Source organism: Phaenicophaeus curvirostris, chromosome 1 (assembly GCF_032191515.1).
Source record: "Phaenicophaeus curvirostris isolate KB17595 chromosome 1, BPBGC_Pcur_1.0, whole genome shotgun sequence".
Classification (NCBI taxonomy): Eukaryota; Metazoa; Chordata; class Aves; order Cuculiformes; family Cuculidae; genus Phaenicophaeus; species Phaenicophaeus curvirostris.
This window is the reverse complement of record NC_091392.1, coordinates 118,625,550-118,653,502: the sequence shown is the minus strand read 5'-3', so window position 1 is coordinate 118,653,502 and position 27,953 is coordinate 118,625,550. Positions and strand designations below refer to the sequence as shown.

Genomic DNA, 27,953 nt, shown 5'->3' with positions numbered 1-27,953 from the left:
CAGAAACCACATTTCTGATTTCTTCATTCCATTCTCAAAAATCCCAATCAATATTCATTTTTCTGACTGTGACTTTATAGAGCATTCCCTTAGGTACAGTGATATACGAGACTCTGTTCTGAGCTGGCACATGTAAAATCTCAGGTATTTGCAAGAAAAATGCTTTTATTTGTCTTAGTAATTTATGTTTATCAAACTCTGCCACTCCATCATGATGCTCCTCAACCTGTCAATTCCAGCTGCAGCCCCTGGTAGCATCCCTTCTGCTTTGCCAACCTAAGAAACTGTATTGCAGAACTTAGCGAGTGTTGCTGTGCCAGCAGCTGAATGCATTACGTAAAGCCAATCCCAGTACAAAACACCAGCATTCACCTTTCCAACTACACCATTTCTACTTACTTTTTTTGTCCCTCAACAATTGTGCATGTACATTACACCTCCTATTCCAAAGGCTTCAAAAAAAAAAATTAAACCCCTCAAATATATTTAATTCCATCAGTCTTTATTCATTTGCTCAGAAAATCTCAGATAAAGCAAATAGAATAACAGAACGACTTTCCTCTGCAGAAATCAGTCTTGCACACTATTCTGTGTTGGGGTTTGGTTTTGTTGGTTTTTTTAATTCTATTTTTAACTATGAAGCATATTCCTTGATCACATGGGCAGCCTTTTTAGCAAGCACGCTAAAGGACGTTACCTTGAAATCCTTTCACAGAGGAGACTCTAAAAATGCAGGTTTACTGGTTCGTGCTACTGAGGCAGCCACTCCATTCCTAAAGCCCTTCAGAACGCCAGAGTTCATTCCAGTCAGGGTGGGTGACTCACGTCAGTTGGCTTCAGCAACTCTTTTGACAAGCCAAAAATCCATTAGCTTCATCAGCAGAAAAGAGCTGACTGGTTACATTCCCGTTATCCTTTGGACTGAACACTAAGGCAAAATAACTTTTACATTTTAACATTCTCATCTTTCTTAAATTTTCTTCAAATCCCAGATGACCCAGCGCACACATTCCTCCTTGGGCCTCCCATTTCCAATAAACTGCAACAACTGTGTTTAGACATTCACCTTAAAACAAAATATTTAGGATGCTAATGTGTAATTTGTGGCCATTTATTTCTCTGAGTTTAGGGGGGTTAAGTTTTATTTTCAAAAGTCTTAAATAGGCTTTAGCCTAATTAAACCTCACAGATATGCATGACATGCTTTGTAACTTACCTAGGCCAGAAGCATGCATATATGAAGTAAATAAATAATATAGACCTCTGAAGTCCACAGATGCACTAATTTAAATACATATTAGGGTACTGTGTCAAACGACTTTCACATATAGCCCAGCTGATAGATGTTCACCCCATGTGCCATACATCCGAAGTTCACCTCCCTCCATCTGATACTAATGAATCACTATTGCTCAGACGTGAACAAGAACCCAACAGAACCCATGTGAGTGATTCCATTTCACATTAATTTGTTGATACAGTAAAAAACAGAGAAAATGGGGCAGAGCAAAGAGTCCTTCTTGGGCAGAAATTTCTAAAAGGTTCACAAGTTTGAAATGCAGAAAAATATATTAAGCATTTGTTGGGATTCTCAGCTTCTTTAAAATAACCTAGTAACAAATAACCAAAACCACCTTAAAAACCTACTTGAGAGTAAATTTTCCAGCCCACCCAGTTATGCCTCCAATCTCATTTAGAACCCGCTTCCTGCTCTGATCCATCAAAGGTGGGGGCAGTAAACACATCAAGCAGATTAAGTCCCATTTCTTTCCCAGACTTCAGAAGAAGCAGGCACTCTTCCAATAAGCTAACTGAAACCAGCCCGTACCCTCGTTTTTCCATAGCCGACACCCTAGACAGCAAAAGCCAAATTAGGTGACAGCTGTGAAAAATACATGTCTAAGCAGGGAAGAACACAGTGGCAACAGGGGTGAATATGAAAGTGAGTATCGTTTCCAGCTAGAATGGTCTGCAAAAGCAGCCATCACTTCACCCAGGGTACATTGCGCTGATATCCTATCAAGCCCTACCAAGTACCAGCCCTTGCAAAGTGCTCAGGCAGAAGCCTCATCTCTTCATCTCTCCAACTACTGAAGTTTGAAACAAGTTCCATGGTTCATTGGGTGCAAACCAGTTAAGCATCAGATCACTGTGGAGTCTGCTCTTGCAATGATTATCTGTGTACTACAGTGTTATCAGTAAGTTACGCATTAGGAAAAGTAACACTGATGCATTCATTCACTTTGCACACAAGTATCATAGGTATCTCTGTAAATATTTGTACCAGATGCCTGCAGGCTCTAAATATAAGACTTCCTTATTTTCTACATACACAAAGGCCAGAGTCAAAGTTAATTTTCACCTTTAATAAGCTCATGATTCTTTGTTATTTAATACTCTGTAGAAAGGTATTACAGATTGATAAATTATTGCAGTGACTTCTAAAGAACATGGACAGCCATGAGGCTGAAACTACAGTACCATATACATTATATAGTCATGTACCTACTAGAGCATGAAAAAAAAAACCCTTTTAAATTAAACAATATTTAACTGAAAATACAGCAATGGAGCTTTCTTTCTTACAGTATGGTTACATATCTATATTCCAAGAATAACATTTTAAAAAAATGCTAGGTCTTGAAAGGTCATAGATAAAAAGAGTCATGATGAAGATGAACCAGTTTTGCCCAGAAATGCTATAATGAGCACACTGCACAGTTTTTCAGCAAATCCTAGTTTTGCCAAGCTTCAAGAGGCAAAAGCCTGAAATGTAAAAGCTTTCCAATTGTCTAGCTAGTCCACTCCTCCTGCTCTGGAAGGCTGAGTGACCACACTTGCTTTAAGACAGCGTGTCACCCCATAGCTGTTTGTTCTTTGCTGACATGAACGCCATCAGGAAGTGACGATTCAGGTCCTTATGATGCCAGGCCTAACAAAAAGCCTCCAACAAATCCACTGGAAACCACGATGTTCTGTTTGATAAATTCTGTTGACTGAGAAGAAAAACAACATTCATAAAGAACCGAGTTAATTGTGTCTGATTGCAGCATTTAATACTTATCACAACTGCCTGGAAACAAGAATATTAAAATTATGGAGAGGCGTGCAAGGGGAAGCAACGTGTTTAAAAACATGTAAGACCAGGTGGCAACTGCTGGCATCAATGGAGTGAAAACTAATTCTCATCTCTCTATAACAATATATTTAAAATATAGTTAGCATTTTAAAAGTCAAAATACAGAGGAATTGTCATAGCAATTTCACACCAATACAACTCTTGTTTTGATTAAATCAGAACAGATGTTTCACAAACTCACTTGGCACAAAAGCACCACCATGATTTCAATTTTAATCACACAAAAAAGGTTTTTAAAAAATACTGCTTTTTGGAAGACTGGATCACTAGAAAAGAGATACATTTCACTCCATTATGAGCCATTTTCCCAACAACTGAATTCTACAAAAACCACTTATGTGTGGTAACATTTGTGTACCATATTTCATGAAGTAGTAGCACAGAGTATAAGACATTACATCAAATGCGCCATTTCATAAATCTTCCACTTCAAAGAGGCTACATGAAACCCCTATCTTGTCCTACCCATTTATGCAAGGCAATGGAGGACAGCTTAAGCAATCTGGGGTTCAAGAAGCTAGAAACCCCATCTCACCAGGACTTCACACTCACATTAGAATTAAAGGTAATTTTTATCAACCTATGTGCAACTCTATACAGGCTCAATCTGAGATGTCAAAACTCTTAATTAAAGAGTGCTAGTGGGGCTGCTGATAAATTGTCTGCAGCATATTCCAAGTCAGGATTCGCAGTTATTGAGAAAGAAACTTAGATTGCCTGTATGTGAAAACATGTAAGAACAGGCTAGACATCCTTTTTTGTTAATCAAAAAAAAAAAAAAGACAAAACAATTCAATAGAAGTCTTCAAATGACAGAATGAAATAGCCCCAGTAACACTGATCAGCATCATGGGCTACCTCTTTTCAATGTAGCATGTAACTGACAGATTCTGAAGACAGATATTCTTTGAACTCTACAGAAATGAGATAAAATCCACAACTCCAATTACAAAGTAGTTATAGCCTTTCTCCAAGAAGAAAGGTCAGTCTTTTCCAACCAAGTAATTTTGCTATCAGCAGTTTAAGAAGATTTGGGTTTTGTCTTTGTAGCTACCACGTTTCAACCACAACACCCTCAATTTTTTATCGTGTCATCACCTTACTGGCTTTCTCACTAGCCAAGAATCTATACAGACTGAACGGCAAAGCCAGTGACAGTCTGTAATCAAGCTGTATCAGCTGTAGAAATGCATAAACTCTTAAGTTTGTCTGTCATCTTTAAGACTGAACAAAATAGAAAGCTAAATGAATGAAAGACAGTACAATCTGATAACTTTTAATAAAATATACAGCCAGACCATTTCTGATGCTTTCCACTTTTGCACCTGCATTTTCAACTAATCATCACCTGCAATGTAAGGTAAGAAAAACTGGCTAGCAGAAAACAGTTTATCACCTTAGACTTACCTCTTCAATTAGGGTATTGATTTCAGGTGCTGCCTTATTTGCACGCTTTTTTAACTGTTTTTTTGCTTTGTTTACATCTTTTTCAACTCTCTTCCAGTCAACTTGTACATATCCACTATGACTAGCGATCTAGGAAAAGGGAGGATACTTAGTACAGCGGCAGTTAACATTTCATGAGTCAAAATACAGTATCTTAGTGCCTATGAGGGGCTTTTTCTTTTTTTTTTTTCTTATTACAGATGCAGGAAGAGACACTGCTCCAATTACAGCAGGTCTACTGCTTCAACTACTAACATTTTCCACAGTAACAGCAGTTCAAATTAGAAAACGAAATGGCAGAGTTCAGTAGACTCTTTTTAATTTTATCAGTTCTCTATTCTTTAATTATAAAAGCTTGCAGTAACGATGTTTTTCCTTCAGCATTTACTGTAAGTTTTCTTGTAAGAAAAGGAAAGCGAAAAGCACATTCATAGGACAACAATGTAAAAACTGTTTTGTTTCAGCATCTTTCAGAAATGTGGAATCCTGCTTTGTAACAGGGGGCTAATCAGCCCTTTGAAATACCAAAAACTTATTCTATCCTACATCATTTAAACTGTCCAACAAAAAGTATTTGATTCAAGAGAATTCTCATGCTTTCTACAAAACAAAGCCTATAAGTTCAAAAATAACTTGTACAGTACAAATTCTCTAACATCAACAAAATGGGTAATTTTGGAGGGAGGGGTTGTTCAGATCAATTTACATTCAAACTCCCAAAATGGTTTAAACAACAGCCATGGGATTTTAGCATGTTTAACTGTCATTCCAACCCTTTGCCTTATTTCTCTTACTAAGATTTGATCCTAGAAAAAAATAACATGTTCTGTTACTTGACCAACACCAAGAGTCCCACCAATTTCCTTAAGACAATTCACAAAAGAAATACATATTTAAATGTTTATAAGATCATAGCTTAAAGAAAAATAAAAATCAGGCAATTACTGCATGCTCTGGAAAACGGTTAAAATAAACAACTCATTAGTTGGAAAGAAAAAGAAAGGAGAGGAAAAAATCAGACTAAGGATTACAGCTTATTTTTACTGCTAAGGCAAACAGATACACACCACTAACTTCATGAAGAGTAATATTTCTCAGGTCCTTCTTAGGGTCATGTTTGGCAAATTCACATAACTTATGTAATAGTATTTTGTGCAAACAGTACCACTGGTAAATAAAAGCGATAGATAATGAATTTTCATGGAACAGATTCATAAATATACAAATTATTAGGTTTGGCATAAAAAGAAATATCTTACATAGCTCATAAGCACTGATATTACACATAGTTCTTTCTACCAAATAACTAAAACTAGACCATCTAGCTTGTTTTACAACAGCTACAATAATTAACAAACATATTTCCCCACAAATTACAATGTCATGATCCTAAAAAAAACGCCCAAAACCGAAATAAGTGTCAGACAGATTTTGTCTGAATTCAAAATAAAGCTCCTGAAAGACTACCCTTGTAAGAAAGCAAACTTCAATTTCCATCTTTGCGCAAGATTTTGAAAAAAGTCACTGGACAAATGCAAAATCAATTTATTAATTATCATAGAATGGTTTGGTTTGGTTTAGTTTGGTTTGGTTTGGTAGGGACCTTTAAAGGCCATTAAGTCCAGCCTCCCCTGCAGTGAGCAGGGACATCTTCAACTCAATCAGGTTACTCAGAGCCCCATCCAACCTGACCTTGAGTGTTTCCATGGATGGGGCATCTGCGACCTCCCTGGGCAACCTGTTCCAGCGTTTCACAACCATCACTGTAAAATATTTCTTCCTTAAGTCTAATCTGAATCTGCCCTCCCTTAGATTAAAGCCATTACTACTTGACCTGTTGCAGCAGGCTCTGCTAAAAGACCTCTCCCCATCATTCTTACGGGCCTCCTTTAAGTATTGAAAGACCACAATAAAGGTCTCCTGGAGCCTTCTCTTCTCCGAGCTGAACGCACAGTACTAATGCTCAGCAGGGATAGCTAATAAAGGACAGTATATGGTATGAAAACATAAATCCAGTCTTAAAGCTGCACTGGTTACAAATGCAGTCAATGGGTGACATATCCGTGAAAAAACAATGTTGCACATTGGGGTAATTTTTATTGCATTACCGCAGGAATTTCAAAAAGACTCAAGCGTTGAATTAGTGTCTTCTAACACATAAAACTCATTAATATGGACTGATCTACCCCATCCAACACAAAGCAAGAAATGCTACTATATTTGCTTGCTTGTAAAAAAATATAAGCAAATGGACTTGAAAAGAAACATTTCATTAAGACTAGTTTAATTAGCTTAGTTATCCATATAGTACAAAGACAAGTCAGAAGGTTTTAATTAAGTTTTGTTTAGTTCTCCAGTAGTTACAACTTACACTTGTGTCAGAACTCCAGCTTACACAATGAAAATCTTTTCTCCCTGAACTTAGTAGCCATGATCTTAAGGTCTGCTTTTGAGTGTTTGAACACATCTGTGAAATAAGCAACAATGTTCTGAATATACAATTTGTAACAGAGAGGAAAAAAACCCTGTATTCACTGCAGTGATAGTCAAGAGCCTGTGTCATATCTACGCTGGCTGCAATCCTATTAATTACATAACTTTGTAAGCATATGAATAATCCCTCTGAACTCAAATGCTGGTGAGACAGACTTCAATAATTAGACTTTAATACATCATAAAAATCCCTGTTTGTTTACAACAATAGATGCACATAAACACAAATTCTTAATGTTCACTACTATTTTTAAACCCAGCCCCTACAAAACAAACTAAAATAATAATATTTCATTATCAGCTCCATACTTATATCTATTAAGGAGTCATATATGTCTGTACATATATATATATATGTTCTTGAATAGACACGTAAGAGGGTAGGTGTGGATTTCTGTGTATACAGAGATCTAACTATATATGTATATATGATAATGGAATATTAGATATTTCTCTATCTTTTAGATATCACACTAGTAAAATGTGGTTCTGTTCAAGATCTTCCAGAACTGGTGAAAAAAAAATGGATTTTTTCCAAAAAGGTAATTGAAAAAAATACATCCATGCAGGAATACTAAAAATACGTGCATCTTCCTCTACATTGATGAAAGAAAACAGAGAATCTAAAAAGTAAAAATTCATTTTGGGGGTAATACTGGAGAGGCGCGCAAGTACTTTGTTATTGTGAAACATTCTTAGGAGTAATGAGCAAAAAATGTTTAAGAACAAAAAATATACATGGCAAGATGGGACAAAAAAGTTTTAATTTCCTCAACAACAAAATCTCTCATAGTAAAAAAATCCCAAGCAAGCCCAGAAGGTATATGTGAGCTTCCTGTGCTCAGCTGTTTGTGCAGCATCCAGGAGCCATGTATACTTACAGGTATTTTCTGGTATTTATATAGGCAGCGACCCCCATCGCACTCAATCAGTTTCCAGAACAGATCTGACAAGTCTCTAACTTCCAAACACAAAGACAAGGAGGGTCTGAGAAATGATAAAACAGTTTTTGGAAAAGTTTAACTGCAGAGGCTGTGTTTTCAGCCATCATCTGCTGGCACAGCTCCACTGTAACCAGTGAAACTACTACAATTTACAAAGGCAGAGAAATGATGCTCCTCTATTTCATATCAAAACCTGCCAGAAATATGGTATTTCTTTAAAAGTTTAACTTCCAACTACCATTTCCTTAGGTTATTCCACTGAATGTTCCTTCAAAGTCTGGAGACCTCAACTGTCAAGTGGGATATTCAACACAGAAGTGAATACAACTCTTTCTAATTAAGTTCCGACCCCAGAAACATATTTTTCTCCCCCTACTTCACTGAGATGCTGCAATCTCATCACATCATGGTATCAACAACCCCCTATATAATATACAGCCAAGGATATATTAAAGTTTATTTCGCTTCTTGTATTGTTTTCAAAGAATTACTTTAAGTTAGAAAATAATTTAATGAAGAACTGAATTGAATTCATCAATAGCATATTAATGCGATAAAGCAAAATATGAGAAATTAATTATAGTTCCTTAAAATAGGGCACACTACTGGTCCTATACCAGCACATTTGAAGAACTATATTTCAGTAAAAAAGGACAGTTGGTGAAATGAAGCTCTTGAATGTCCAGCAAAGACGTGACAACAGGTCTTAATTTTGAAAAACTATGCAAATTCCTTAATGTCATTTTTATTCTACTCCTCAGACTACTTTTAATTTAATCTGTATTAAGACTGAAAAACTTCTAGATCGCTTACTAAAATCTAAAAAATCTTTTTTATTTCCTGTACTAACTCCAAAAATATATTGCTTTCAGTTTCCTACTAGATTTCTTGAGATGAAGTCAACACATGCTGAAGAAAAAATTGCATTTTTTTTTAATTTCAGGACTGAAATGTTTCACTGAAGGGCTTTAGCCAAGAATCTTGCCTTCTGTAGTCCTTCTTGTTTTAGCAGGTAATTACAATGTCAATATTGCAGTCAGTAGTTGAAATGCCATCTGCAAGTTCAGATAAATTTATAGATAAAAAGGAAGCTTCTAGTCATGTGATGAAACGCTTCTCTGCCCACTCAGGGGAAGCGCTGAACATGTATTCATAGGGAAATTAAAATAACGATGTGTGATCTTTAAATGAAAAAATTAAAGACTACAGAAATGTAATTACACTACAGAATTTATGACTCAGCTTTAAAATGCAAAATGTTTTGAATTGAAATGAAAGACCAAGGCATTTACTTCATTCCCTTCCAAGTGAATCTGATCTTACTTAATTAAAGATATAGACAACTCAATCAAAATATGCAACTCATTCTTCCCCTTGGATAATATTCCTTTTCAGATACACTGTAAATGAGATCAACTATGAAACCAGACACTTAAACACATGGCAAATCTGTTTTATATACAGGAAAGCTCCCCAGACCTCACAGCTCAACAAGCAAAAATACTGCACAAGTAAAGGGTTTCATGGAATTTCTATTTTCCTTTGTCTATAGGTCTCAGTTTTAACTTTTCAGCTTCCTGTAATCAGAAGTACTAACGAAGGCACTTGCAGGCAATAAGCTGCCTGCCACCCCTGGATGCCAGGCCTCCGTTCTGCACACTCTTCAGTCATATTTAGATATGAATTCTCCTTCTGCACGCTCTTCAGTCATATTTAGATATGAATTCTCCTTAAAAAGATTAAGACCAATGGCATACACCATGGGAAGAGAGATTCAGATCTTTAAGTGAACTAGACATAAAAGAGAATTAGTGCTTCAAGATCCATTGCATATATATATATATAAAATTCTCCCCTCATGAACCAGAAATACACATTACGGGCTAAAGAAGTCCAGAGTGCTGCATCAAATTGACTCATTTGCTGGCATAGCACATTTTGCCAAAAATTTACATCTAGATGATTCCAAACTACTTCAGATTCAACATCCTCATAAAATTCATCCCTGTGTTTAGGCACAAGCCAAATAACCAGTGATTTCCAGTTTTAAAAAATCATTACGTACAATGGTGAAGTGGAATGAATGCTATTACTATCAAGCTTCATATCAAAACCACGCCTCTTTCACTTTTCACATTGTTGTTGATGCTTGCTTTTGAGCTATTCAACATAAAACACACCCTATATTTGTTGAAAACAACTTAAACTAAATAGTTCTAAGAACATACATCCTTACATGGAGTGCTGCAGTTCAGATACATGTTTAGCACAGGATTTAAAAAAAACAAAATCAAACACTAAAACAGTAGAGAACATGACCACGAAGGGAGTAAGAGTATTTCACAGAGCTGTGATATTTTGATGCATTACACAGCAGCAATCAGAAGTACTATCCAAGCCTTCCCGATCAATGGTTAACTGTAACAGCCATTACAATCAAAGGAATAACTAAAAGTGGGATATGTCTTTCAGAAACCCTCCAGGATGATGTTGGAAAGTACGAATAAAAATTTTTTAACATCTTGTTTCAAAAATGGTATATTATTGAACTTAAGTAGGCATCAGTCTATTTCCTGTGGAATGATTTAAGGAAAAGTGACAAGCTCACAGGTATTAAGATATGAAAAATGCCTGTAGAAAAACTAAGAACTACTTGGCATCTTATTGAAGAATATGTGAAATTCTCCTTCGCTTAAAGTTTTAGCATATCCAAAAAGCTTTACATTAGATATATCTTTGCCTAACTACAATACCTGATGAAAAACGCAAACGATCATGCCAGGTAACTTCACTAAAAAATTCTGGACTTGAAATTCAATTGAACAGAGAAATGCAATGCAATGAAGCTATCAGAAATCAGCAAAGCTTCAGAGAATCAGCAGATATAACTATTAAAGACAGCATGGAGAGGAAAAACATGGCTGCATAATGGGATCATGCCCTCCACGCAATTGCCAAGGAAGGCCGCTTCTTCTAAAAGCGTAGATAAAATTCTCAAACCTATTTAAAACAAACACAGCTTAAACTCCTTGATTTCCCTAACCATAAGTTTACAGGCAGCTCCTCTAACCTCGCAATATCAAATCACATACAACACCTCAGTTTCTGCACAGAGGTTTCTTCTGACTTACCACAAACTATTTTACAGGATAGAGCAGATTCATATTTACCACTGGTTTTTAGAAATGTCTGTTTTGTACACAATATTCCAGCTGAAATGTAACTTTTTTGACTGATGAGACAACAAAGATCAAGTAGATAAGAAGGCATCCTAATTAAATTTTACCCAACAGCTGTGTTTTTCCTATTGTTTAGTAAATAACATTTGCCAACTTACAAAGCATGAAATTCTACATACTTGAAGCAGAAGAAAGCCACCACCTACTGCAGTTGCTGCAAGCTTTCCGACTTTCTGGAACAAAAATCCCGCACACCTTAGGAGAACAGAACAAAAAAACCCAGTCCAATGAAGTTGTCTGCTAAACAATGCCACACTCCAAAATTCCTAACAGCTATTTTTTCATTTAACAAATCAAATGTATCATTTCATATTTTTTTTAATTTTAAAATCAGAATATTTAATAGAAACAATATTTAATTCATAACATCTAACGCAAGGCAACGTGAGTAATGGTTGCTAGTTCACGGCTGTCTGATGACCCCTTTAAAGTAAGCTTGAGATCTCCAGGCTTTGTCTATACCCAAGAGCTGTATGCTGCTATTAAATGTAGCATGTTAATAAAGCACAATGTAATAAAACAAAAGTGCCACTACAACTGTTCCCAAATGGAAGGGAAATATATTATACCATCATTTATATTGACTATACAATCCGTAACTTTCAAGATCTTAGGTAAAAAGAAGTTACTTCCCTACCACAAGAGCTAAAATCAGCTGAACCTCTCAACTGGGATACAGCCTTAGTCTACTTTTAATGGATCAAGGCAACCAGAAAATTAATTCTCTTGTTCGCTGCCTCCAAACACTGCCACATCAGACAGGGAACAGCACAGATATCAATATCAGAGAATAATCTGGCCAGGAAGGGACCTCGGGAGGTCATCTGGTCCAGCCACCTTCCCAGAACTGGGGCAGCTTGCGAAGTCTGAACCAACCTCCAAGCTAAATCAGGTTGCTCAGACTTGGGCAAGCGTTAAATATTTCCAAGGCTGACAGTTCCATAACTTCTCCGAGCAACTCTGCTGGTGTCTGACCTGCGTACCCACCCACACAGTGGAATGTCTTCTTCACCCGGGATATGAGTAGTGAATTCATATTTACATACATGAACGCACACAGAGGCATATCTATATCTTCAGATAATGAAATATATAGTTTCCAGACCTTTTGATTGGCCAACTTCTCTGCACACCAGATGAACTATTCCCTAGAAGCTTCTAAGTTTATGTATATACATCTAATTTTTAAAAATAACTGTAAGGCTACAGAGGCAAATAAAAAAAAAACTGGACTGAAAGCTAGGCCTACACTATCCAAAGCTGTACTGAGTCTCGACATGACAATTTCATTTTCCATCTATTTCATCTTTCAAATCTTGTATAATTCTGCTGTTAAAGTTACTGTGCTACCATAATGACATTTTCCACCAAAGTTAATTTTTTAGAATACTGGAATAGACAAACACCATTCAAATCCCTTTGACAAGTAACAAACATTTTGACATAGCTGCTAAGACTGTGGCCGTATTTTCCAGTTTAAGTTTTCATCTTTCCTGTCTAGCTTCCTCCATCAATTATTTTAGCATAACTATGCTGTGGTATGTCTCTTCAGTTAAGATGAGAGCAGACTGTTTATTTGTTCCAAATGGCTCCAGATGAATTTAGAGGGAAAAAAGTCCCTATAAAGCGGGGCTTTTAATTAAAAGTACAGCCTGACACGCACTTTTTTTTCTTCATTTCTTCTACTACAAAATGTGTCCTAGCCATAGTAACATAACAAGGTTTCTAAATCTATACTGGTAAGAAAAATGCTTTTCCATACAGAAGTTACATGCAGTAATTTTCCATTTAAACCTTATATTTTTAGAGTTCTGACATTTCCCCAAATCCTTTTCAGAATAACTCCTATGAATTCCCTTAGCCAGCTGGTGTTTTACCAGTACTACAAAACACTTTGGAATGATGAGTCAGAGTAATGAGTTAAGGAATTGTTCACAGATTAATAAACCTGACCAATGATAAAGGAGATCCCATTAGAGAAGATAAATGTATCTGTTTCAAACAGCCTTGGAAAGGGATCTTCTAAGAACAGTAAAAAGTCTAGCACAGTTATGAAAAGGGATGCTCCCTCACCAGCCAGTCACGCCGCCCATCACGATCTGGGTAGCTACAGAGTATTTTTCTACAATTGGTCCTGAATTCCGGCCAAACACACGATTCCACCAATGGTGACGCCGTGCATATTCTGTTAAATCCAGCACTTCATAGGAATCATCGTCACTGTCATGTTCTTTAAAAGAAAACAGAAAAAACACAGAAAAATGTTACTTTCTCACTTATACAGTAAATTAACATTCTATGTAAAACCCTCAAATATTAACAGAATACATTTTGGTATTACCTGGCTAATTCAATGGTTTAAATTGCAGCACATGAGCTACCTATGGCCCAGCAGCTTACAGAACAAAAGATTTTGAGATTTTATGCCATAATCTTCAAGGTAAGAAAGAGAAGACTATAGGGAAGGTATTGTCTATAAAAGGAACAGGAATCTCCTACCTGTTCAAACAGAGGAACCAAGCGGCATCACCAGGTAGCTGGTACAACACAGAAAAAGGCTGCCTTCCTCTCCCCTCCTTCACCCCAACCCCCCTGGAATCCTCAGTTATCCAGTGGAACAGCTCACTGCAGGACGCTGTAGATACTGAAAGCTGATATGGACTCCAAATAACAACAGAACAAATTAAAGAGAGGGAGGCGGGAGGGTGGATATGGCACCAAGGCTGTCAGACACAAAGACAACAACCACGGCTGATGAAGTCCTGGGCTGAAAATCATTAAAAACACACTGAGAGAGTATCCATGCTTACCCTGTTATATCTTTCTTAGCTCATCCTGTACCTGATCGCTTTCAGACACAGGATGCTGGGCTTTCATCTGACCTACTACGATTGCTTTTATGATCCCCAGCAATGTGAAACATGCTTAACTTAAGAGAAAGCACACACATGTCTTCTGGACAGACCAAAACTTTTAAAGATTGAGAATTTCTGGCCTGCAGTTTTCCTCAGGGTAGATGTTAACATATGCTAGTAAGCCAAGAACAGAAACTCCTGCTCCTTTCCCACAACAGATTAAACGGATGAAGCTGGGAGTTAAGTTCCACACTTGCAGCACAATGCCCTTAACATTTTCAAGACAGACCACCTACAACTTGAAGTTAGAGATGCTAAATACCACGTATACTCAAACATCACAGAGAAGAGACGGAGAAATACTTCAAAAAAATTTAAAAGCACATCATAGTTCTACAAACATGCATACAGGAATTGAAGTCCATTTCGGTTAAATATAATTAAGGTGAAATATAAGTTCAGCAATGATTCTGGGATGTTCCAGAGAAGAAGAGAAGTTAAGTAACTGCCTAGAATTACAAAGAAAGACTGGAGGCTTCTGTTAAGAGTGTCAGCAACTTTTTTTAACTCTTACTGTAAGCATGGATAAAAGGTTTGGGAATGCAAGAAACACACACAGAGGTATGAACTCTTTCCTTTTATTATCACCTAAATGTTCTTCAGTACCAAAACACAAACACCTACAATGCTAAGAAGTTGTTGTTGAATCTTCTTCCTTTCCAACTTTGAGGAAGAATGCAAACTTCTTTAAATGGAGAACACAGAAACACCATCACAGATGGCCAATTCAAAAAATTCTGTCCCTGAATTAATACTATTCAAATCAAAAGCCAGAAAAGTATATCACATGGCATGGAAAATAATGCTGGAACATTTTCTATTGGTAAGAAATCACAGAATCATAGAATGGTTTGGGTTTGAAGGGACCATCCCCAGAAAAATGTTTTACCACAAGAACAGTTAAACATTGGAATAACCTCCCTAGGGAAGTGGTGGATTACTCTTCACTGGATGCTTTTAAGGCTCAGCTTGATGAGGTGCTGGGCCATCTCATTAAAACTATAGATCACCTAAAAGGTTGGACCAGATGATCTGAGGTCTCTTCCAACCTGGCATTCTGCAATTCTGTGACCTTTAAGATCATGCAGTTCCAAGCCATCTGTCATGGGCAGGGACACCTTCCACTGGATCAGGTTGGTCAAAGCCATATCCAGCCTGGCCCTGAACCCTTCCAGGAATGGGGCATCCATAACTTCTCTGGGAAACCAGTTCCAGTGCCTCACCACCTAATATCACATGCAGTCTTTGCACACACAGAACTGTGCCCAGCACAGCCATGTCGATACACTTGCATGTTAAAAGCCACAGATAGGGGAGTTGCTCTCAGTGCCCCCAGCTCCGCAGGGAATGTCAGCACCACTGAAGCTCAGCTCCTATGTCCACCTGTCCCCGTGCAAGGCGTTTGCCGGCACTCTGGGTTCACAGGAGCTTTCCAGGGAGCATCTGCTGCTCCATTCCTCCCTCCCAGCATGTGTCAAACTGCTCCCACTGAGGGGAAGGAAGGGGTGAAGAAGGAGACGATGGGGAATGGAATGGGGAAGGGAAGGAAATGAGGAAGGTGAAGCAGACAGGGAAGAGGAGAGGGAAGGGGACAGGGAAGGAGATGGGGAAGGGAAGGAGATGGGGAAGGGAAGGAGACTGGGAAGGGAAGGAGACTGGGAAGGGAAGGGAAGGGAAGGGAAGGGAAGGGAAGGGAAGGGAAGGGGGAAGCAATGGAAGTGGAAGGCGATAGGAATAGGGGAAGGGGGAAGGGAAAAGGGAAAGGGGAAAAGAAAAGAGGAAAGGGGAGGGGAAGAGGAAAGAGGAATGGCATGAGAAAGGAGAAAGGGATGGGGAAAAAGATGTAGAAGGGAAAGGGAGGTGAGGAAATGGGAAAGCAAGGAAAGTGGAAAGTGATAGGGAAGGGGAAGGGGGAAAGGGGGAAGGGGGAAAAGGGGAAGGGGAAAAAGAGGAAGAGGGAAAAGGGAAGCGGCACGAGGGATCGGAAAGGAAGGGGCTGGGAAGGGGCCGGGCTAGGCCCGCAGCCGCTGGACCCCCGTGGGGCGGGGCCATGGCCACCCCGCCCCCTCCGCCCCCCCCTCCCCCGGGCTCCGTCACCGCCCGGGCTCCCCGGCTGCGCCCCCCACCCCCGGCCGTCCCGGTTGGCCGCCGGGCCTCCGGCTCCCCTCACCGCCGAGGCGCGGGGCCGGGCCGGGGTCGGAGGGGTTTGAGGGTGGGGGGCACTGACCTGCGGCGCCGCGCGGCCTCCGCGCCGCCATCTTGGGCCGCCGCTGACAGCCGAGGCGCGCCCCGCCCCCCCCGCCCCGCGGCGCCGCGCGCGTGCGCCCCGCCCCCCTCTGCCCCCTCCCCGCGAGGGGCGCGCGCGGGCTCCCCACGGCGGGTGGGGGGACAAAATGGCCGCCGCACCTTCGGAGGCCCTGCTGCCCCCCGGGGTCGGGGCAGCGCAGGCACAGAGCGAGGGAGAATCCTGGGTCGGCGGCTCCTGTCCCTGCACGGGACAATCCCAGCATTCACCGTGTGTCTGAGGGCATTTTGCAAATGCTTCTGGAATATTTACAGGCTTGGTTCCACGACTGCTTCCCCGGGGAGCTGTTCCAGTGCTCCACCACCCTCTGGGTGAAGAACCCTTTCCTAATATCCAGCCTAAACCTCCCCTGGCACATCTTCCTAACGTTCCCTCGGGTCCTATCATTGGTCACCAGAGAGAAGAGACCAGCAACTGCTCCTTCTCCTCCTTCCTTTGTGAGGAAGCAGTAAAGTGCGGTGAGGTCTCCGCTCGCTCTCCTCCAGGCTGAACAGACCAATTGACTTCAGCCAATTCTCACACGGCTTCCCCTTTGAGCCCTTCACCAACTTCGTGGTCTCCCCTGGACGCTCCCCAGTACCTTTACATCCTTTCACACTGCGGCGCCCAGAGCTGCTCCCCTGCGGTCACCGACCCAGGGCGGGAGCGGAGAGAGCGAGACCATCCCCTTTTTCCCTTTTCCCCGTTTTCATTGTTTCCCCTTTTCCCCGTTTTCATTGTTTCCCTTTTCCCCGTTTTCATTGTTTCCCTTTTCCCCTTTGCCCCTTGCCCTTTTTCCCTTTATCCCTTTTCCCCTTTCCCGCCTTTTTCTCCCATTTTCCCTTTCACCCTTTCCTCATTCTCCCTTTCCCCTTTTTTCCCTTTCCCCCCTTCCCCTTTTCCCTTCCCCTTTTTTCTCTTTCACCCATTTTCCTTATTACCCCTTCCTCATTGTCACTTTTCTGCTTTCCCTTCCCCCCTTTTTCCCCTTTTTCCCCTTTTTCCCCTTTTTCCCCTTTTTCCCCTTTTTCCCCTTTTTCCCCTTTTTCCCCTTTTTCCCCTTTTTCCCCTTTTTCCCCTTTTTCCTTCTTTCCCCCTTTTTCCTTCTTTCCCCCTTTTTCCTTCTTTCCCCCTTTCCCCCCTTCCCCCTTTTTTCACCCCTTTTTCCCCCTCACCCTTCCCCTTTTCTCCCTTTTCCCTTTTTCCCCCTTACCCCGTTTCCCCCATTCCCTTTTTACTCCCCCTGCCACGGGCAGTAAGCGTCCCATAAAAATTAATAACCAGAAAAGAAAACAAAATGCAAGGCCCCTCGAAGAGCAAAGGTTAAAGTCAGTGTGAGGCATGAAACATTTTTTAAAAGTGAAATTTGGAACGGCCTGACCCTGGTTTGCTCCCCTCTTTGATGTGACAGTGGGTGCTGTTGGTGGTGCTTTGGTGGGCTGGAAGCCACACAACTGTATTTTTACTGCTCTTATTTTGGTTTTATGGTATGTGGTTCCATACAATCTTTATAAGCCTTAACCTAGCAGTACCTGACACAGAAATGTGGCAGTAGGAACATCATGAAAGCAAGACAGTTTGGTTGCTATAAATCATAAAACAAAACTAGAAATGGGTTATTTGAAAATGTTTACGGTGTCTCATTTGGACCCTTACGCTGCCAATACACAAGACAGGCAAATATCATGAAAAACACCGCACTCTTTCCCATGTCATAAAGCTGTTGTTAGAGATTGAGACAAATCTCTCAACCTATGAACTAAGCATTTAGAGTCTAGTTAACCCTTTAATCACAGTAGCCTTAACGGACCTAAAAAAAAAAAAAAAAGAAAAAAAAAGAAAAGCATATGTTCTACATGAAGGTATTTCTTAAATCTGCTCTGAGACTGAAGTTAGTGTACAAAATTTGAAGTTAGAGTTTAAAACAGCAATTTGCTTATTAAGTGATTTTTATTACAAACATTTGCCATCATGGCAAGCAGGTGATAGTATGCCAGACGGAACTAGGTAGTACATTTTTTTTCCTTAAGATTTTGAATAAGTCTATTTCTGCACAGAATACTCTGCAGAACTGCCTCTTGCAGTTTGCTTTTACAGAAACCTGACATCTTCGGACTTTTTGTATTTAAGTATGATTTCTTTTTAATTAATTTTCCACTCAATAACAAAAAGCTTATTCAAATTTATTGGTAAATAAATTGCAGTCTTTTTTCTGACACAATCAATTTATCAAACAAAAAAAGTGTTTTGAGTGTGTTACACATCCTTATAACTAACACTAGAAGGAAGCACACAAACAAAAAAAAAAGCTGATTTCCTGGTTTCTTTCACAATGCCAAGGCTGAATAAAAGGCAACCCAGCTAACTCATCCATGGCATCTCTACAAAAGGTTCCCATTTTCTAGGTATTTTTTGCCTTCCTGATCATTGTCAGTCTGCGTTTATACCCAAGCATTATACACACACAGCTCCGGTTGCTGTGGCAGATGATCTCCTGGCCAGGAGAACAGGGAAGGCGCTTCAACTAAAACAGACAGGCCTGTTGGCTGCTTTCAGTTTCACAACTGTTGATGCAGTTGCAAACTCTACCGCGGTTTGCATGGTTGGCTTTAGCGGCTCTATTTCTGTCTCTCAGGGAAATCCCAGGAGATAATTTTTTACTACTGTTTATTCTTCTGGCTGAGTGCATCCCTGTGGAGCTCCTGCAGCCTTCTGTTTCTCTTCTTCGTTGTGTAGGCAAGGCTGTAGAGAAATAATAGAGATTGAAATTTCTTATCCCATGCCCGATGAGATATTTCATGTGCAATTGGGGGTCCAACTACTACTCCAAACCTAATGCTGCTGTCTTGAGGTCATAGAATCATAGAATGGTTTGGGTTAGAAAGGACCTTAAAGATCATCCAGTTCCAATCCCCCTTCTATGGGCAGGGACACCTCCCACTCAATCAGGTTGCTCAAAGCCTCATCCAACCTGGCCTTGAAGACCTTCAGGGATGGAGCATCCACGACTTCTCTGGGCAACCTGTTCCATTACCTAACCAGCCTCATAGGAAGATTTCTTCCTAATATCTAATCTCTATCTCATCTCTTTCAGCTTCAAACGGTTATTCCTTGTCCTGTCACCGCACTCCCGAATCAAGAGCCCCTCCTCAGCTTCCCTGTAGGCCCCCTTTAAGCATCAGGTCCCCCTGATTTTGGGGCTCGCTTTCCTCTTTGGTACATACGGCTATGTCTGCAGCCTTCTCTCAGCCATGCCCCACGGTGCTATACTCTGGACACTCACACATCTCATCCAATGCTTTCACTCCGCTCATCACTCAGTCCATAAGCCTTTGCAGCATTTTTGGTAAGACAGTCTTTGCACTTGTTTTGGATCCCGCCTCGTTTTGCACCACTCTTGCCAAATTAGGGCAGTGTGACAAGCTGAAAGGAAGGAGTCAGGGTCTCTGGTTTGCCTCTTCTGGGATCAGGATGTACCCAATTCCTAACGCAAGCTATCTCTCAAGGGGTACCAGCTGTGGAGGGTGCAGTGGGTCTCTGGCAACCACAGCCACAGTCGATACTTCAGCCAGGTCCTCATCTGCCCCGGGACAACACAGAAAACACCATCAGGACAGCTCTTGCTTCCTGCAAATTTCACAGCCTGTGCAGACACAATGAACCTAGTGGCTCCAGCAATCCAGAATATTTTGAAGGCCTTTTGATTAGCCCCACCATGATCACCGGCATAATTAAACCTTATCAAAGATATGAAATGTTATTCAAACTCTGCAGCTGTAAAAAAAACCAACAACCCAGCCCATGCAAATGAAGTGCACATAGGTGCCACCACTGAGCTATCCACAGGGGCAAATTTTTCAAGGAAAGGTGGGCAATTTAAACTCAGGCCACATTTTGGCTTCGCCCTTAAAGGCTCTTTAGAACTGAAGAGTTTCCTTGTGGCATCAGAAATGCTATATGGAAAAATGGCTCTCTTTGCTCTATAACCCCTAGCTGCAAGCTCAGACTGTGCATCCGGCGTCTGGCCACGTACCTGTGGCAAGCAGGTTCACTGCCATGGCTGGCAAGAGAGAATACATGGAATACTTACCTTGTGAATGCTGCCCCCTAACCCCCCACAATAAACAGCCCAAAGAACAAAAAGCAGGGCTGTGTGACTCCAGTCCTACAGCTCCTTTGTGCTGCTGACCAGACTTCCAAGGTGGGACACACATACTTGAATTTTTAACCATCTTGCATGGTTGATTATTAAAAAGGGCCACACACAGTGTGGGCTGTCTTCACTAGGCCATTTATACAAATGAAATATATTAGATTTAAACTAGTAAATACAATTTGAATAACCTGGCAATACACATATTGGAAGGAGTGGATTATTCCTTTTCAAAATCTGGACTAGACATCATGCTGTTATTCAAAGCTCAATAGGCCTGTGAAGAGCAGTGAAATGTCTTTTGAGAGATGGGAAGGGATTTGAGTTCTCAGTCCATCAGGATCCTGGCAACTGGCTGCTGTGAGAAGGCAGCAGACTGACTCTCAGCAGTTACAAGTGCAAGAGCCATCAGATTGTTTCTGGAGAAGGAGTGAAAGCTTGCACCAGGAGTTACCCCACCGTTTGCTTGTCTGGCAGAGAGGTGCCACAATCCGAACTGTTATGCACTAGGAAGATGTTAAGATAATGATCCTCCTCTCAGTAGTTATTATGCTGTGAAATAATTATCCTCTGCCTTGTGCGATCTCCAGATGAGACTTTTGAGGGCTTGTTTTTGTTGATTGTCTTCAACTATCCTTTGTTGATTTTCTTAACTTTGTAAAATGTTGTTTAGTTATGAGAATTTTTTTTGGTTTTCTGATCGACATATAAATTCTGGTTTTCAATTTTGTAGTCCTCTAATCCTATAACAATCTCTTTCATCTTAATTTTTTTACCCTAATGAAATTTCAGGTAGAGATTCTCACCACAATCTATGCACGAGGAGAGGGAGAAAGGGCAGAGACATGGATGTCTGTTGTCTAGATTAACTAACAGGAGTTTAAATTGTTCCTTGCTGAAGGATTAAACTAACAGGTGTGAAAGGGGAAAACCTTAAGTTCAGTGTGCTATGAGGGATTTTTAAACAGGCAAGAACCGAAGGCAGCTCCAAAGCAAGAGGCATTGGAACCACAGCATCTGCATTTTAATTATTAAACAAATATGAGGGTTAGTGTCAGGTAAGGCTGTGGCAGGATGCATTCCCATGACCCTAACTTGGAAAAGTAAGGAAACTAAAATAAAAAGTTAACAGGGAGATTGATCTTTCCACTTCATTTTATTTACAACATTGTTAATAATGGAAGCTGATTATCCATTAATCTTTTGATCTCACCTCTGATCTGTTACTAGGCTTGGACTGCAACACAGAGCTTTGCCCATGAGCTCATGCTGTTGTATAAATCCCATCAGTGCATTGGAACGGTCTGTATGCCACGCATGTGGCAAATGCTGAGCTCGCAGCAAGAGGGGAGGTAGGTTTTGCAGTAGAGTGTATGTCTGATGAAGTTGAGCTCAATTTTGAGCTCATTTAGGATCACTCTGGGAGTCAGCTAATACTTAAGCAGTGGGAGCAGGCTGCAAAAGGAGATGACTACTGTGACTCATGATGGTTAATCTTGCACAGTCAAGATGCTTAATAAAGACTGGAGTGTTGAGCAAAATTCGAGGCTTCTTGTGATTACCTGGGCAAAGAAAGGTCAAGGAGGAGAACTGAGAGTCTTAAAAAAGGAGAGGCACTTGCAAGGCACTGGAAAGTTGTCTCTAGTGTGATACAGGTCTCAACAAGGCACATGTCTTGTATTTTTGTTAAAAGAATTCATGGTTTATAAAATACTTATCTCATGTATATGCAAACTGACTTTTTCTTTCTGTTTTTTTAGAAGAGATTTCTGCCAAATGTGTGTTCTTAATTTGCAGGTTTGTTACAAGCAAAAAAATATAAGGCTTTTAACTTTCTGTAGGTAACCTTTGTCCTACTGTATATCTATATGACAAAATTTAAGGAAAAGGGAGATGACTCTAGTACTGTATTATTTTAAAGAAATTGTTTAAAAAGCTTTTAGCCCCAATCACGAATATAGAGGTATATTTTATTTTGAAGTTGTCCTTCAGAGAGAAATATGCAATTCCTTTGTTACATCTCGTAGATGTTCTGGAGTTCCCTGCCACTGTCACTCAAGTACTTAGACAAATGAATGGAGACAGTGAGAACATGGACTGACAGAGGAACTTCTGGCAGTCTGCCCCACAAATAAATGTAAGGAAGTGCTTTTCTTTGAGAAGGCATGATGTTGAATCGATCACACATACCACTTCCAGGGTTAACAGATGTTCCTATTAAGTTTTTGTAGTGTAAGTGCACATAAAAGAAAAATCAAACTCTTTTGTGTAGCTTTTTACAAAGTTAACAGTAATAGGATAATAACTGTACAGGCCAAATTTAGAAACAATCCACAAAGAACAAGTTGAGGGCTCTCTGGAAATGCCATCTGAGCAGCAAAGAGCCCAAAGAAATTCAGACTTTTCTGTTCTTGAAGCCCTGCACCAAGAAAAGGTTAAAAATCCCAGACTGAGGGGAAATGTGGTAATAACGTTTTTCATTTTCTTGCAAGAAATGAAAAACAATGCAGAACTATAATGAGTAAACACTAGACAGTATACAAAGAGAAAAGATAGTTCATGTGAGTCATCACTGCTGGCAAGGAAAAACTTTCGATCAGATGTTACAGTGGAAGTCAGAAGTAACATTCACTGAAACACCTGGCTGCTCTCGGGTCACCTCAAGCTTATGAGGAACCTTCCCAAAACTTATACCATGCTTCTTATTTTTGGCTGAAATAAAGTGAAATAAATTTCCCCCAGATAACTGAAAGCATGCACATAGTCACTGCAGACAAACATGAGACTCCCAGAGTACAAGGCTGCTGCCAACTGCCCCGTTCCCTGTGGCCGTATCCCCTTCCTAGATACAGATCTCAAAACAACATTTCTCTGGCCGAAGGACTAAGTTACTTTAGCGGCCCTGAGATTAGGAGAGCTGGATTTGTTTTTCAAGGGTAATTTCCCTGCAAAGACTGAGGCCCTTGGCAAGTGGGGAGACAAACTGACAAGTTAGAGAAGCATTCCTGACTGCACTCGTACAGAGTAGCAGTACTTTGTCACTAAAATTCTCCCTAACTTCGCAATGGCAGTGTCAAATAAAATTCAAATAATTTCTTTATAACAAAGATTAAGACTTGAGAAATTCCCCGAAGGATCAGACTGCCAGTTATTTACCTTTCAAAGTTCAATAATAACAAAGTAGACTACATCACGTCATTGTTTCCAGTAGCAATGTTAATTTTTCCAGCTTTTAAATACTCCGATCTTGATTTCTCATAAAATAGTAACAGAGTTAGACAAAAGTTGAAAGCAGCCATTGCCTCTGATAAAACTGTTCAAAGACAGATAATGTTCACCTTTCTCCCTTATTTTCACTAGTGTTTGTTTCCATGGAAGTATTCCACCCACTGCCTCTCATCACCACTGATCATCTTCAGCGCTTACAGTCTCTCCAAGGATTTGACAATGATTTCTGCAGACTGAGATCTACACCCCCTAAAGGAGGCCGAATGCTGCTCTGCAGAGCTTTCAGCAGATGACAGTGCTGTCTGCTGAAGCTATTTGGGACGTAATTTTGAGCTAAACATCTGTGGCAGCAGCAAACCTGAATTTGATTGAACCTGAAAATGGCATGGGTAGGGATTAGAGGAGGAAACTTAGTTTCACATCCTGTGGTTAACTAGTTGCTTTGACGAGGAGCAAGACACTCTGGCCTTATCTACAGAAGTTTTTGTTGCCATGTATTTCCCAGTTCTAATACCGTGCCCAGTCCTAGAGGCTGCAGGGGCACCAGTTCATCTATCAGAGTTTTAATGTTCTTCTCATTCATTCTCTTCTAGAATTACTCAGAGCAGGATGACAGATCTCAGAGCAGAGATTTGCTTGGTGCACTTTCCAACTAGAATCAAAACTAGCATGTAGAATCTTCTCGTCTATTATTCTATTCACAAAACACGTACTCGCTTGAATAGGGCAAGCAAGAACAACAGATCTACGTGCTGACATGATTGCTTCTTGGAGGATTCTGCTTGTACTTGTTTTTTAACTTCTGGTTCATCCTGAGGGGTATCCCTGGTTATTGGTCAGATGGCAAACCCCGCATTGAGAGTGGAGCTTGTTTGCTCCCTTTTTCTTGTACACCAAGATCTGGCTGAAGTTTTCACAGGGAGTTCTGTGGAAGCAGCTACGCTGTTTCTTAGTGCTCAGCCCCAGAAAGCCATATATGTGCTGCACAGACACAGGTCATGCAGGAGGACTGATCCATATGCTGCCAGGCAGAGGAAGAGGTTATGAAGAAGCAGCTGTTGTGCATATGGATAAAAAGATGCAATAAGTAAAGAGACGTCATGATCCAAAGGATAAGGAGAGTACTTCCAGGATCTGGAAAAAACTGGCTAGTACCTAAAAGGTCCTCAAAAGTAGTGCAGAAATCAAAGCTATGGAAAGATACAGGCCTTCTGTATGTGTGTGGGCATGAACATTTCTACATATTATCTAAGGTAAGATCAGGAGTGACTTATAGTTCAAAACCTTTCAGTGTCTGTTTACCTCAACTTCCACATTTCTAAAGCTGTGGTCATTTTCAGGACTGCCCCAACACCAGACTCTGTAAAGCATGGATTCTTACGTTGCCAGGGTATTTTCTGTTAGTGTTAAGCTCCAGAGGCCTGGTTAGATGTGCCTCAGGACTCCACTTCTCTGAAGTGGTACTAATGCATCAGCATGCAGCACAGAGCTACGCCAAGCTGGCTGGAGCCACAGAAAGACGACAGGGATCCAGGAATCGCAAACCAATTAACACCCATGTGGCCACCATGCAGCAACATCTGCCAGAGTGAAATACAGCAGGGATGCACATCACCCGCCAGCCCTTGTTCAACTGGGACCTCACCCTGGAGTTACCAGGAAGGTGGTGATGCCAGGGAGGATGTTCTGATAATGATCACTACTGCAGATGTGCCTTATCTCTTTCTTGCTTACTCGTGACGTATCACCAAAGTTAAAAAGTAAACTAGTGAGCAAATCATAAAGCTGGGCAGCAGCAGCTTAATAGTTTTGAAATGCAACGTCACAGCACATTAGCTTTAAACTTTGCTTTACTGTGTTCTGTGATATTTATGGGTTTGTTTATTTTTATTTTGCATGTTTTACATGTATTTTATATCCCATAGGCAGTTCCTGAACTCAATTTAGATTTTTTTTCTTCTCCTGATTGATCAGGACCAGTAAGTAATCTTCAGAAACTTTGTTTGTTCTATTTGTTCCTGTCTTCTTCCTAAATGTGTTTGATGAGTGGGTGATTGTTTGTGCTGTCATTACGAAAACCATATGTTGATGTGGTCTTATGGAGGAGTGTTTTTATTATTTTAAGAGTTCAACTAAGGATGTTTCCAAAAGAGTCCTAATTGCTCTTCTAGCTACAAAGGCTGAACAATGACTGGCTTACAAATAATGCCAAAAATCTGTTCAGCAATGTCTAATTATTTCAAAGACTAAAATCTGTTTCTCAGAAATGTCTTCTTTCCACAGTCTGAACTTTTTAACATACTAAGAAAATTATGTTTACTCGAATTCCCTATGGATATATAGCCCAAGTGTCTGGGATGAGGGAAAGTATCCACTTATCATGTGTATGTCAATGTATGCAAAAACCTTGAGGCTGCTCCTGTTGTCATGTGAAAAGCTCTGTGCCACAGCACACCTGAGGATGGATCCTGCAAGGACATCTGAACATATGTAGGTTTCCTGAGTGAATGACGTTGCTCAGATGGTTGAATCTCCTGGGGGGTTGTGCAGGAACCAGACGGGTTCTGAGGTTTTTGTAAGATACTTGTGACCTCCGTCAATAAAGGAGACAACACAGTTTGAAGCACACGAGGATATTCACTTGTGGGCCATTCACTCCTGTCCATCAGGAGCAGAGGAGCAAACTCCAGGCTGCCAACCCAGTGGAACATCTACTTTACAACACTGAGTGGAAAAGACTGGCTTTAAGTCAATGTCTCACCTTTTTTCTCTGCTGAGAGATGCCAGCATGACAGTATTCCTGGAAATACTTTGTGAGACTCCTTGGCATCGCAGGTGAGCAAGAGACAGGGTTTTGACATAGGTGATATCAATTTACTCTGTAAATATGAGAGGCCCATTGACATTTAGGGGACTATACACAGTATAAGGAATGTGCGATGATTGCAGTGGTGGTAAAATTGGTCCTGGAGCTGGCTGATCTCTAAGTAACTGAACACTGCGCTGGCAAAAGGAGAATCACTAAAAGTGCCTCAGTGCCCACTAAAAGCTGCTAAAGAGAAAAGTATGTGGTAGAGATTCAACTATGTATTTTATTTATAAAATACTAGATAAGGACTATTATTCAGTGCTGCGGAGGGAAAGAAAATGAAAAGAGGAAAGCAGCTGTGCGGCTGGCCAAGACCTTGGAAAGGACAGGCTTTTCAGAATAATTTTCAGAAAAACAATTTCCAAACCTCCCTGCTGCGAAGCCTCCTACACAGCCCTCACAGAGAGCCTTTTAGAGAACCTTAAACAAAGGAGAGCAATAGCACAACCACATTTTGTGAGCAGAAATACGGCAAATAAACACCACACATTTCTAGGTGCATGTCAGCCAAAATAAGTTACTGATGAAGGCTCTTTCTTGTGGGTTGCAATAAGAAACGGGCAAGAGGAGAAAAGCAGAAAATACTAATTCTGCAGTGGGAGACAACACATCATACTAAGCATCAAACTAATGCACATTGAAAACATACGCATATGCGTAATTTAAATGTTATGTAAGCCATGCATATATTATATAAATCCCATAAGGTTATAAACATTACCTGAAATAAATGTACATGCATTTCTATTTTGTGTGTGTGTTTCTGTGTATATAAACCCATTTATAATGTAAATTCTATTTTATTAAATTAGTGGTGAAACAAACAGTTTATTTTTCTCCACAACCCAGAAAGATCATAGAGGAAGTTGGCCTGGTGATCAAAGCCTCTGCCTGGGATCTGGGTTCAGGTGTTATTTTGTCTCAGGCCTCCTACACCATGTTAGGTGGGGTCTCTATGACTTATCTGCAACGTGTCTCACGAAGAATTTCGGGGGATGATTAACATAAAGAATGAAAAACTCAGATCCATAATGATCAGGGCTAGCTAGATACCTTAGATGAACAAAATAGTAATGGGCATTTTTACCTGAAGGATTCCTTTGTGGGAATTCCTGCTCCATGCTTCTTGGCCTGCATAAATATCTTTTGCTGATCGTTAACTTTTGGGATATTGTATCATCATAGCATGAGGATAGAAAGGCGGTGTGAATGAAGAACCCTTGTCATGGTGGTTGGCTGAGGA

The 27,953-nt window shown here is 40.4% G+C and overlaps 1 protein-coding gene across 1 annotated transcript; it reads right to left on the bottom strand.

Annotated features, from left to right (window-relative positions):
- Positions 1–481: 481 nt before the first annotated feature.
- Positions 482–16,488, bottom strand: FUNDC1 (FUN14 domain containing 1). Its single transcript, XM_069873172.1, has 5 exons — positions 16,404–16,488; positions 13,335–13,491; positions 11,381–11,456; positions 4,547–4,675; positions 482–2,996 (listed from the first exon to the last, which is right to left on the bottom strand). Exons 1-5 carry the CDS (start codon positions 16,432–16,434, stop codon positions 2,919–2,921), a joined length of 471 nt encoding a protein of 156 aa, XP_069729273.1. The 5' UTR covers positions 16,435–16,488; the 3' UTR covers positions 482–2,918.
- Between the last annotated feature and the right edge of the window lie 11,465 nt (positions 16,489–27,953).

Bases quoted from the DNA above. Each gene is read 5' to 3' on its own strand.
- FUNDC1 (XM_069873172.1), bottom strand. From the start codon at position 16,434: ATGGCGGCGCGGAGGCCGCGCGGCGCCGCAG. The intron at 13,492-16,403 runs GTCAGTGCCCCC...TTTCTTTTAAAG, and splicing joins GAGGCCGCGCGGCGCCGCAG to AACATGACAGTGACGATGAT. The intron at 4,676-11,380 runs GTATGTAGAATT...CCCTTTTCCTAG, and splicing joins GTGGCTTTCTTCTGCTTCAA to ATCGCTAGTCATAGTGGATA.